The following is a 13,392-nucleotide window of genomic DNA, read 5'->3' on the forward strand; positions in this document are numbered from 1 at the left end:
AATTCTGGACCCACACGCAATTCTAGCAGTGGGCAGTAAATCATCTATATATTAAAAGCCAAGTGGCGTCTGTGTACATCTGTGCATGTGTAACTTCGATCACAGAGAAACTGAGGACAGCTGACATTTGCCGTTTGGTATTCACCCTATTGACGTTTCAAATCCCGCAAAACTTCGAAGAGGTCGCCGCGCTGCGAGATCTCAGTAACATTGAGAACTGCATTGAGACGCTCTGATCGGACTTCACTTTAACCGATGCACACAGACAACAGCATTAACATCACAACATAAAACTATTTTTATATTGTGCCTAAAACTCTCGTGAATATATTCTCTGGGTTTATAGACGTTGTTATTGTGTTTATTTTATGTAAACATGCGAGAATCACAGGCTGTCTCTCCGTTATTTTCAATGGGAGCTGCTGTGAGCTGCTGTGAGCTACGCTCGCTTCCTGATCATGTCGTTCTGGGGGAAAATGAAGTTTGCTCTTTAATGTCCTGATTATTGTTCTTTACAACACAGTTTGTCCTCTTTGTTCCAAACTAATATATATAATATGTCTGAAATTTGGTTTCCGTTTATTAAATTCCACGCAGATTAAACGTCACATCACGACATCACGTCATTTTGTGTCCCGTGGCCATTCTGGATTACAACGCGGTGGCCGCTGTGATTACACTTCGTGCATTTGGCGAACAATTGGACAAGTTTCAACGTCGATGTGAAGAAGCCTCACGGCACCGTGGCGCTGTGAGAGATCCGCCGCTAACAGAAATCCACTGCTCCCAGAATTTTATTTTATTTTATTCGGCAATAAAATTATATAACAATACATAAAAATACTGCAGAGGATAAAACAAGAACGCTTCCAATACGGAGGCTTATTTGCATTGTGGTCCTCGAGCACCGAGCTGCTGATCCACAAGCTGCCCTTCCAGCGCCTGGTGAGAGAAATCGCTCAGGACTTCAAGACTGACCTCCGCTTTCAGAGCTCAGCTGTGATGCTCTGCAGGAGGCCGGCGAGGCTGACCTGGTCGGCAGCTTCCTGGTTCACAATATCGCAGTGTGACACGGTCGGCCAGTTCGTTAAATTAACACTAAACTCACTATCTGGTATAAGATACGGATCCACTGAACCAACTGCTACACATCTATCACGATAAAAAGCTTTATCTCGAGGATTTAAAGCCTCGTAATAACCGTACATTCTCTTCATTTTTCTATGTCAGCCTCCTTGTAATCCAGAATGGAGACGGCACCTATCCTGCAGCAAATCGGTCACGTGATTGAAAACCCTCTATATATTTTGGATCAATCTCGAGCTTGTGGATCCTCACAGACACCGTGCTAGTAATAGTTGAAATTCCTAACCTGGCCAGGTGCATCAGGTTAATCAAGTCACCTAAATTTTATTTTCATATTAAAACATAAAGGCCACCAAACTAAAAACTAAAAAGTAAAGTAAGGGAGAAAGAAACAAACAAGAAACAAAACAACAACAACTCAGCAACGTATTTGTAAATTACAGGTTATACTTTGAAAGTCCTAAACGGATGTTGTTTAGCATCCGGTGGGCGACTTGTCGGCGCTTTGGATCAAAAATTCTCCTGCCGACGGTCGTCTGTGTGCTTCTCAGTCTGTTCTGGACAAAGTCTCTGTCTGGATGTCACTGCCTGTTCTTTTATTTTTTGTTCGTTTTGGGATTATATTCATCTGATGCTTTTCTATTCCAGTTCGATGTTTAGAAATGGGTAAACTGCACTCCAAACATGGTGAGCTTTGTCCCTTTTCTTTAAAACATTTATTACAGTTGCTGCATTACTTCCTCGTAACATTATTCGTTGTCTTCTTTCTCCAAAGCTGCGATTTGTAAACCGAGGGAGAGCCCAGAAGGTAAAAAAAAAAAAAAAAAAGCTTTTTCCCCACTCCACCAGAACATCACATGCAGTTTATTTTCTGATCCTTTCTGTGCAGTTTGTGGACGTGTTCTAAGAATCAGCTCTTTGAGCTGCTTTATGGGCGCACCTGAGTTTGGAGATGTGTAATTTGAGCATGTAATTAAATCCAAAACGTTCCTGTTTTGTTACAGGTGACAGTTTTGTAGTCAATGCCTGTTTGGTCAAAAAGGGGCTTGACGACTGGCTGGTCAAACAGAAGTACTACTGCACGAGCGCTCGCCTCGCGCCACCGGATTGTCAGCGCGAGAACAACTGCGCTTTGACCGCGCGGGTAAGTACGACACGGTGCGCACGCGAGCCCAGTCAATCGACGAAAAAAAAAGAAAAAAAAAGTTCATTAAGTTATTCATCGAGGAAAAAGCAATTTCAATATTTCGAATTGTTACAGATTCGTCAGTGTAAGTCATTTGAAATATATATATATATATATATATATATATATATATATATATATATATATATATATATATATATATATATATATCAATACTTTAACCAGATAAAGTCTCAGTGAGATTAAAATCTTATTTACGAGAGACCTAACCAAGAATGCAGCATGTAACAGTTTACAACAAACAATACAAACAAAACTAAGATGGCTAGGAAGTGCAAAAACACTTTTGCAAATGGCAGAACACTTTTGCAAGAAGTCCCGAATGAAATTTACAAGTGAGAGATTCTGACAGAAGGGGAATGCACCAACTGCCGAAATTGACGGAAGGGGCATGTACCAGATGACAGATTCTGACGGAAAATAGGCTACATTAGTACATTCCCCTTCCCTCATGTTCGGCATTTGGTGCATTCCCCTTCCGTCAGAATCTGTCAGAGGTTGGACAAAGTCACCATCAAGTCACCTCAAGTCATGAATCAGCAAGTCCCAAGTCAAGTCTCAAGGCATAATGACCACCAACTGTTTGCAAGCTAAACTTGAGATGCGACTTGGGACTTGCACATTGGTGACTTGAGAATGACTTGACAGTGACTTCATCCCACCTCTGGAATCTCATTTGTAAATTTGTTTCAGGACTTGTAAAAGTGTTCTGCTGTTTGTAAAAGTGCTTCTGGACTTGTAAAAGTGTTCTGCCATTTGTAAAAGTGCTTAGCATTTTGTTATTTTGATTTGCATTTCCCAGTCACCGTACAAAACACCATTAGCTTTAAATGTTTTAAAATGGGTTAAGAGACATATTGATATTACAGTGCCTTGAACTACGAGGGCTGTCCATAAAGTATAGGTCCTTTTTATTTTTTTCAAAAACTATATGGATTTCATTCATATGTTTTTACGTCAGACATGCATGAACCCTCGTGCGCATGCATGAGTTTTTCCACGCCTGTCGGTGACGTCATTCGCCTGTGAGCACTCCTTGTGGGAGGAGTCGTCCAGCCCCTCGTCGGAATTCCTTTGTCTGAGAAGTTGCTGAGAGACTGGCGCTTTGTTTGATCAAAATTTTTTCTAAACCTGTGAGACACATCGAAGTGGACATGGTTCGAAAAATTAAGCTGGTCTTCAGTGAAAATTTTAACAGCTGATGAGAGATTTTGAGGTGATTCTGTCGCTTTAAGGACTTTTCACGGTGCGAGACGTCGCGCAGCGCTCTCAGGCGGCGTCATCAGCCTATTTCAAGCTTAAAACCTCCACATTTCAGGCTCTGTTGATCCAGGACGTCGTGAGAGAACAGAGAAGTTTCAGAAGAAGTCGGTTTCAGCATTTTATCCGGATATTCCACTGTTAAAGGAGATTTTTTTAATGAAAGACGTGCGGACGGGTCCGCGCGTCGGGACGCAGCCGGCGCGGTGCGGCGGCACAGGAAAAACACCTCCGTGTTGATAACCATTTGTAAAATGCAGGCGGCTTTTGATGGCTTTCAGTGGAGTGAGTATATGAGAAATTGTTTAACAGCTGGACATGTTCCAACCTGTCCTTAAGGCTTCCAACAGAGGTGTTTTTCCTGTGGCGGAGCGTCGCGGCGGCTGCGACCCGTCCGCACGTCTTTCATTAAAAAAATCTCCTTTAACAGTGGAATATCTGGATAAAATGCTGAAACCGACTTCTTCTGAAACTTCTGTGTTCTCTCACGACGTCCTGGATCAATAGAGCCTGAAATGTGGAGGTTTTCAGCTTGAAACAGGCTGACGACGGCGCTTGAGAGCGCTGTGCGACGTCTCGCACCGTGGGAAGTCCTTAAAGCGACAGTATCACCTCAAAATCTCTCATCAGCCGTTAAAATTTTCACTGAAAACCAGCTTAATTTTTCGAACCGTGTCCACTTCGATGTGTCTCTCAGGTTTAGAAAAAATTTTGATCAAGCAAAGCGCCAGTCTCTCAGCAACTTCTCAGACAAAGGAATTCCGACGAGGGGCTGGACGACTCCTCCCACAAGGAGTGCTCACAGGCGAATGACGTCACCGACAGGCGTGGAAAAACTCACGCATGCGCATGAGGGTTCAAGCATGTCTGACGTAAAAACATATGAATGAAATCCATATAGTTTTTGAAAAAAATAAAAAGGACCTATACTTTATGGACAGACCTCGTATTTGTAATTTCGCTATGTTAAACTCAATGTTTTTTTAGCAGGGGTGGTGGCCAAATGGTTAGTGCGCTTGAGTTCAGTGCGAAGGTAACCATACCTCCTGCCACATCTGTCCATGTAATGTGGAGTTGCGTCAGGAATGGCGCCTGGTGTAACGCTTGTGCCAAATAAGATGTGGTGACCTGAGTGAAAACAAGGAAGCAGCTGAAGGGGCTTACTAAATGCAGTCTATTTTTTAAATTGTTCTGTAAGAGTGATGAATGTCTTTAATTTGTTTTGAAAAGACATTTAAATAGATTTTACACCAGATGTGAGCTGGTTTGGACTGTTTAAACCCGATAGTAAATAGATTTATCCAGGATGAGTATTGGCAAGTTAGAGCCACATAAAACAATTCAACTTCAAGGATGACAGAATGGCATAAACAGGGTTTAATTTTGCTACATTAAACAATCTGGACATAATTCATTTTACGCTGTTCTATAACAGGGATAACCATCATTTGATTGTTTTGAAAGTGCTTTTAAACAGGTTATATACAACATATTAGCTGTTTTGGAGTGATTAAACCAGCAGTATACAGACAAGTGGGATAGAGGATCGATTAGTTCACCCTAAGAGGGCGCATCAGATGACATCACTTGCTTTGTTAGCTGGAGGTACTTCCTGTCTTCGGAGTGAGATTGCATCAGAATTTTGGCTCTCTGTTGGGACTGTTTACACAGAGACTGCTACCTGCTGCTTTGGACTTTGAACTAATAGTCTTTTTCAAGACTTTTTTACTTTTTTACCTTTTTACTTTTTTTACTTTTTTACTGTGCTCCAACGCCTAAGGAAGACCTCTAACGGTCGAAACATCGCGACGGAGCACTTTTATCAGCTAACTTTCATCAGCGTTGGCAAGCTAACTAGCTTGCTAACGCTTTATTTTTTTTATTTTTTATTTTTTTTAGCACTGTTGTCGTGCGTTACCTGTGCTGCTCCACAGCATGTTTAGTCGATTTTTATTTTATTTTAGCACCGTTGTCGTGCGTTCGCTGTTGTTGTGCGTTACCTGTGCTGCTTCATGGCCTGTTTGGTGCCTTAATTAAGGCACTCCTTCTGCTGAATCACCTCTAAATTATTTACACATTATTCACTTTGTGTGTTTTTAGGAATCCGCTAGGTTGCGTAGCTACTAGCTCTTAGCCGATTTAGCATGGCGGCTTCTCCTGTCTCTCCCGTACTTTTCTGCTCTGGGTGTGAAATGTTTAGTTATTCCTCGGCCTCCTTTAGCAGTAACGGTACTTGTAATAAGTGCAGCTTATTCGTAGCTTTGGAGGCCAGGCTGGGCGAATTGGAGACTCGGCTCCGCACCGTGAAAAATTCTACAGCTAGCCAGGCCCCTGTAGTCGGTGCGGACCAAGGTAGCTTAGCCGCCGTTAGTTCCCCCCTGGCAGATCCCGGGCAGTCGGGAAAGCAGGCTGACTGGGTGACTGTGAGGAGGAAGCGTAGCCCTAAACAGAAGCCCCGTGTACACCGTCAACCCGTTCACATCTCTAACCGTTTTTCCCCACTCGACGATACACTCGCCGAGGATCAAACTCTGGTTATTGGCGACTCTGTTTTGAGAAATGTGAAGTTAGCGACACCAGCAACCATTGTCAATTGTCTTCCGGGGGCCAGAGCAGGCGACATCGAAGGACATTTGAAATTGCTGGCTAAGGCTAAGCGTAAATTTGGTAAGATTGTAATTCACGTCGGCAGTAATGACACTCGGTTACGCCAATCGGAGGTCACTAAAATTAACATTAAATCGGTGTGTAACTTTGCAAAAACAATGTCGGACTCTGTTGTTTTCTCTGGGCCCCTCCCCAATCAGACCGGGGGTGACATGTTTAGCCGCATGTTCTCCTTGAATTGCTGTCCGTCTGAGTGGTGTCCAAAAAATGAGGTGGGCTTCATTGATAATTGGCAAAGCTTCTGGGGAAAACCTGGTCTTGTTAGGAGAGACGGCATCCATCCCACTTTGGATGGAGCAGCTCTCATTTCTAGAAATCTGGCCAATTTTCTTGGATCCTCCAAACTGTGACTGTCCAGCGTTGGGACCAGGAGGCAGAGCTGTGGTCTTATACACCTCTCTGCAGCTTCTCTCCCCCTGCCGTCCCCTCGTTGCCCCGTCCCCGTGGAGACGGTGCCTGCTCCCAGGCCACCAATAATCAGCAAAAATCTATTTAAGCATAAAAATTCAAAAAGAAAAAATAATATAGCACCTTCAATTGCACCACAGACTAAAACAGTTAAATGTGGTCTATTAAACATTAGGTCTCTCTCTTCTAAGTCCCTGTTGGTAAATGATATAATAATTGATCAATGTATTGATTTATTCTGCCTAACAAACCTGGTTACAGCAGGATGAATATGTTAGTTTAAATGAGTCAACACCCCCGAGTCACACTAACTGTCAGAATGCTCGTAGCACGGGCCGGGGCGGAGGATTAGCAGCAATCTTCCATTCCAGCTTATTAATTAATCAAAAACCCAGACAGAGCTTTAATTCATTTGAAAGCTTGTCTCTTAGTCTTGTCCATCCAAATTGGAAGTCTCAAAAACCAGTTTTATTTGTTATTATCTATCGTCCACCTGGTCGTTACTGTGAGTTTCTCTGTGAATTTTCAGACCTTTTGTCTGACTTAGTGCTTAGCTCAGATAAGATAATTATAGTGGGCGATTTTAACATTCACACAGATGCTGAGAATGACAGCCTCAACACTGCATTTAATCTATTATTAGACTCTATTGGCTTTGCTCAAAAAGTAAATGAGTCCACCCACCACTTTAATCATATCTTAGATCTTGTTCTGACTTATGGTATGGTAATAGAAGACTTAACAGCATTCCCTGAAAACTCCCTTCTGTCTGATCATTTTTTAATAACATTTACATTTACCCTGATGGACTACCCTGCAGTGGGGAATAAGTTTCATTACACTAGAAGTCTTTCAGAAAGCGCTGTAACTAGGTTTAAGGATATGATTCCTTCTTTATGTTCTCTAATGTCATATACCAACACAGAGCAGAGTAGCTACCTAAACTCTGTAAGGGAGTTAGAGTATCTCGTCAATAGTTTTACATCCTCATTGAAGACAACCTTGGATGCTGTAGCTCCTCTGAAAAAGAGAGCTTTAAATCAGAAGTGTCTGACTCCGTGGTATAACTCACAAACTCGTAGCTTAAAGCAGATAACCCGTAAGTTGGAGAGGAAATGGCGTCTCACTAATTTAGAAGATCTTCACTTAGCCTGGAAAAAGAGTTTGTTGCTCTATAAAAAGCCCTCCGTAAAGCTAGGACATCTTTCTACTCATCACTAATTGAAGAAAATAAGAACAACCCCAGGTTTCTTTTCAGCACTGTAGCCAGGCTGACAAAGAGTCAGAGCTCTATTGAGCTGAGTATTCCATTAACTTTAACTAGTAATGACTTCATGACTTTCTTTGCTAACAAAATTTTGACTATTAGAGAAAAAATTACTCATAACCATCCCAAAGATGTATCGTTATCTTTGGCTGCTTTCAGTGATGCCGGTATTTGGTTAGACTCTTTCTCTCCGATTGTTCTGTCTGAGTTATTTTCATTAGTTACTTCATCCAAACCATCAACATGTCTATTAGACCCCATTCCTGCCAGGCTGCTCAAGGAAGTCCTACCATTATTCAATGCTTCAATCTTAAATATGATCAATCTATCTTTGTTAGTTGGTTATGTACCACAGGCCTTTAAGGTGGCAGTAATTAAACCATTACTTAAAAAGCCATCACTTGACCCAGCTATCTTAGCTAATTATAGGCCAATCTCCAACCTTCCTTTTCTCTCAAAGATTCTTGAGAGGGTAGTTGTAAAACAGCTAACTGATCACCTGCAGAGGAATGGTCTATTTGAAGAGTTTCAGTCAGGTTTTAGAATTCATCATAGTACAGAAACAGCATTAGTGAAGGTTACAAATGATCTTCTTATGGCTTCGGACAGTGGACTTATCTCTGTGCTTGTTTTGTTGGACCTCAGTGCTGCTTTTGATACTGTTGACCATAAAATTTTATTACAGAGATTAGAGCATGTCATAGGTATTAAAGGCACTGCACTGCGGTGGTTTGAATCATATTTGTCTAATAGATTACAGTTTGTTCATGTAAATGGGGAATCTTCTTCACAGACTAAAGTTAATTATGGAGTTCCACAAGGTTTTGTGCTAGGACCAATTTTATTCACTTTATACATGCTTCCCTTAGGCAGTATTATTAGACGGTATTGCTTAAATTTTCATTGTTACGCAGATGATACCCAGCTTTATCTATCCATGAAGCCAGAGGATACACACCAATTAGCTAAACTGCAGGATTATCTTACAGACATAAAGACATGGATGACCTCTAATTTCCTGCTTTTAAACTCAGATAAAACTGAAGTTATTGTACTTGGCCCCACAAATCTTAGAAGCATGGTGTCTAACCAGATCGTTACTCTGGATGGCATTTCCCTGATCTCTAGTAATACTGTGAGAAATCTTGGAGTCATTTTTGATCAGGATATGTCATTCAAAGCGCATATTAAACAAATATGTAGGACTGCCTTTTTGCATTTATGCAATATCTCTAAAATCAGAAAGGTCTTGTCTCAGAGTGATGCTGAAAAATTAATTCATGCATTTATTTCCTCTAGGCTGGACTATTGTAATTCATTATTATCAGGTTGTCCTAAAAGTTCCCTAAAAAGCCTTCAGTTGGTTCAGAATGCTGCAGCTAGAGTACTGACGGGGACTAGCAGGAGAGAGCATATCTCACCCGTGTTGGCCTCTCTTCATTGGCTTCCTGTTAATTCTAGAATAGAATTTAAAATTCTTCTTCTTACTTATAAGGTTTTGAATAATCAGGTCCCATCTTATCTTAGGGACCTCGTAGTACCATATTACCCCATTAGAGCGCTTCGCTCTCAGACTGCAGGCTTACTTGTAGTTCCTAGGGTTTGTAAGAGTAGAATGGGAGGCAGAGCCTTCAGCTTTCAGGCTCCTCTCCTGTGGAACCAGCTCCCAATTCAGATCAGGGAGACAGATACCCTCTCTACTTTTAAGATTAGGCTTAAAACTTTCCTTTTCGCTAAGGCTTATAGTTAGGGCTGGATCGGGTGACCCTGGACCATCCCTTGGTTATGCTGCTTTAGACGTAGACTGTGGGGGGGTTCCCATGATGCACTGTTTCTTTCTCTTTTTGCTCCGTATGCATCACTCTGCATTTAATCATTAGTGATCGATCTCTGCCCCCCTTCACAGCATGTCTTTTTCCTGGTTCTTTCCCTCAGCCCCAACCAGTCTCAGCAGAAGACTGCCCCTCCCTGAGCCTGGTTCTGCTGGAGGTTTCTTCCTGTTAAAAGGGAGTTTTTCCTTCCCACTGTAGCCAAGTGCTTGCTCATAGGGGGTCGTTTTGACCGTTGGGGTTTTTCATAATTATTGTATGGCCTTGCCTTACAATATAGAGCGCCTTGGGGCAACTGTTTGTTGTGATTTGGCGGTATATAAGAAAAAAGTTGATTGATTGATTGATTGATAGAGTATTGGTAAATTTGACAAACATAACTACCAGCAGTTCTACATTAAGGACAACACAATGTTTTAAACTGGTTTTATTGTTGCTATGTTAAACAATCTGGTCATTTTTTTAACTGTTCTATCACAGTGATAAACATTTTATAATTGAAAGTACACTGAAAAAAGAGAATGGTTGACCCAACTTAAAAAAGTGTTACAATTTGTAAAAACCTGAGTGAATTAAGTTGTTTGAACTTAAGTTTGAAAGTTAAATCAACTCTAACTTACAAACTTAAGTTAGAGTTGATTTAACTCCGCTTCGCGTCGTGGTGTTTTAGACTCTGCGTCGTGCATTCAAACCTTGTAATGCACGGCTTCTCATTGTTTAATCCTTACTTCAACTACACACACACACACACACACACACACACACACACACACACACACACACACACACACACACACACACACACACACACACACACACACACACACACACACACATATATATATTTTATAAGTCCCTTTGGTTGCTCTCTTGTTTTCACTTGGGGTCACCACAGCAAATCTGAGGTGGATTTGGCACAAGTTTTAAACTGGATGCCCTTCTTGATGCAAGTCCACATCACCTGGAGAAACACCAAACAACATCAGGACATCAGGTTTAAATAATAAGTAAAAAGGACTGAACAGGTTTAACAGAAGGAGTACAAATAAATAATCAAATAACCAGACAAATTTGCCATTTTAAAAAATATGAGTAATAGTTGCTGCATTATCAAAACGCATTATCACTATTTCCATGTAACTGATCCTTCATGGTAGTGTCTGTGTACAGTGTGCTGGACTGCAGCTGTAATCTGCCATCAGTGGTAGATTCAAAGCAGAAAATTTAAAAAACAAAACAAAACAACAAAACGTGAATGGACCCACAAGCCAATATTTTCCAGTTCATGTTTCCTTCTTATTAGTTCTTTCAATGAAACCTCAGTTACACACCAGTATAATGGAACATAATACTTCAGCACTGGTGTCATTTCAAAGGGATTGCATAGGTAACAATAGATCAGTCTTGAGTTTTGCAGTTTGACAGTCTGGTGACAAGTGTGCATTGTAAAGGCTCAGGAGAAATGCTGGAGGTCACGCTTGTTTTGTGCTTTGGCAGTGCCTGCCGTAAACACGGCCCTGTCATAGTCAAGTGAGGAAATCCTTTGGAAGTGCTTCAGAGGATCTTTAAGCCTCTTTGGTTAGTGATGCCTCCCTCAAAAGCAGCATGTTTCTCTTTCTTTCTCTTTCACACACACACACACACACACACACACACACACACACACACACACACACACACACACACACACACACACACACACACACACACACACACACACACACACACACACGCACACACACACAAGGAAGCTCAGCCTCTCCACCCACAACCAGGACACTTTGAAGAGTAAAGTGTATATCCACTGAATGTGGTCCAAAATCCAGAGTGTTTTTCATGCTGTGAATTATTCTGTAGCGACGCTGCTTTTATTAAAAGCCGTTTCTTTATCTGTTGTTTGTTGTGAGAAGTGTGATGACACGGACCCACAACAGGGGGCGTAAATGAACGGTCAATGGGAATGCAAGAATAACAATTTAATGTTGTGAAAAGTGCACAACGAATACAGATACAACCAATACTATAGTCAATCTCAAGTTGGTGTAGTGTGGGCAGGCTCAAGGATAGGAGACGCCCGTCCAGAGAGGAGTCGGAACCCACACGATTTCCACCGCCAACGGATCTGGAACACCCCGGAGCTGTCAATCCTGAGTCCCCAGGTGGCCACCGTCTCCAGCTGTCAGATCGGGTACTGCTGGCAGTGTGAGTGTGAATGAACACACCCAGCAAACAGTCAGCAAATGACTCCTTTTTTGGAGGAGAAGAACACCTCCACCTCCTGCCTTCACAAGTCCTGTGAGTTACAGTGCAGACCCAGTATACACTTGTCGAGTGCTGGAGTGCAGAGCGGAAACGCCGGCTCCAACCAACTCCCTCAGACTCGGATACAAGTGGATAAGCTGCAAACTCAAAAGTCACTAATTATCAGCTACCAGCTCAGATGCAATGAACGTCACAACAAAAGCTTAGCTGCAAAGACGGCTGAGAGTCTACCTGTACGGGTCGACGATTTCTCGGCGTGGGTGTGGTGTCTTCTCCAGGCTTTTATTGGTGCGTCATGATGAGTGGAAGAGTGACAGCTGTCAATCCAGGTTCCAGATGCTCCTGGCGGCGACTGCGCCCTCTGGTGCCTGAAGCCCGCCTTCAGGCAGGGCGCCCTCTGGTGTTGGGCCAGCAGTACACCCTCTTCGGGCGGCCCACACAACAGGACCCCCCCCCTCAACGGGCGCCTCCTGGTGCCCGACCAGGCTTGTTGGGGTGTCTGGTGTAGAAGTGTAGAAGGATGAAGCTCCTCTTCACCCAGGAGCGTTCCTCGGGTCCGTACCCCTCCCAGTCCACCAGATATTGGAAACCCCGGCCCCGTCGGCGAACATCCAAGAGCTGGCGGACAGTCCACGTGGGCTCTCCATCAATGATCTGGGCAGGAGGTGGCGCAGGTCCCGGGGTGCAGAGGGCGGAGGTGTGATATGGTTTGATCCGTGAGACGTGGAAAACAGGATGTATCTGCAGTGAAGCTTGCAAACGCAGCTTCACCGCGGCCGGGCTGAGGACTTTGGTGATAGAAAAGGGTCCGATGTACCTGTCTTTCAGTTTCTGGGATTCAACAGACAGAGGGATGTCCTTGGTTGACAACCAAACCTCCTGCCCAGGCTGATATGCAGGGGCCGGGGTACGCCGGCGATCTGCATGGTCCTTAGCCCTCGTCCGGGCTTTCAGAAGGGCAGAGCGGGCAGTGCGCCACACCCGATGGCACCTTCTGAGGTGGGCCTGGACCGAGTGGACCTCGACCTCTCCCTCTACAGCTGGGAACAGTGGGGGCTGGTACCCCAAACATGCCTCAAAGGGGGAGAGGCCGGTCGCCGAGGAGATCTGACTGTTGTGGGCATACTCGATCCAGGCCAGATGTTGACTCCAGGCCATCGGGTGTGCGGAGGTGATACACCGCAGGGCCTGCTCCAGGTCTTGATTCGCCCGCTCTGCCTGTCCATTAGTCTGAGGGTGGTACCCGGACGAAAGGCTCACGGTGGCCCCCAGTTCCCTACAGAAACTCCTCCAGACTTGCGAGGAGAACTGGGGACCACGATCCAAGACTATATTCATGGGGATACCATGCAGACGCACGACGTGGTGGACCAGGAGGTCTGCAGTCTCCTGGGCCGTCGGGAGCT

The 13,392-nt window shown here is 43.6% G+C and overlaps 1 protein-coding gene across 1 annotated transcript in view; it reads left to right on the plus strand.

The window, feature by feature from the left end:
• The first annotated feature begins 1,609 nt into the window (after nt 1–1,609).
• nkd1 (NKD inhibitor of WNT signaling pathway 1) overlaps nt 1,610–13,392 on the plus strand; it is a 173,472-nt gene continuing 161,689 nt past the window's right edge. The window contains exons 1-3 of the mRNA XM_034186085.1: nt 1,610–1,773; nt 1,862–1,894; nt 2,091–2,230. Of these exons, the coding sequence (XP_034041976.1) occupies nt 1,749–1,773; nt 1,862–1,894; nt 2,091–2,230 (198 nt within the window). The 5' untranslated portion in view covers nt 1,610–1,748. The remainder of the gene's footprint in view (nt 1,774–1,861; nt 1,895–2,090; nt 2,231–13,392) is intronic.

The sequence above is a fragment of the Thalassophryne amazonica genome, chromosome 2 (genome assembly GCF_902500255.1).
Source record: "Thalassophryne amazonica chromosome 2, fThaAma1.1, whole genome shotgun sequence".
Lineage (NCBI taxonomy): Eukaryota > Metazoa > Chordata > Actinopteri > Batrachoidiformes > Batrachoididae > Thalassophryne > Thalassophryne amazonica.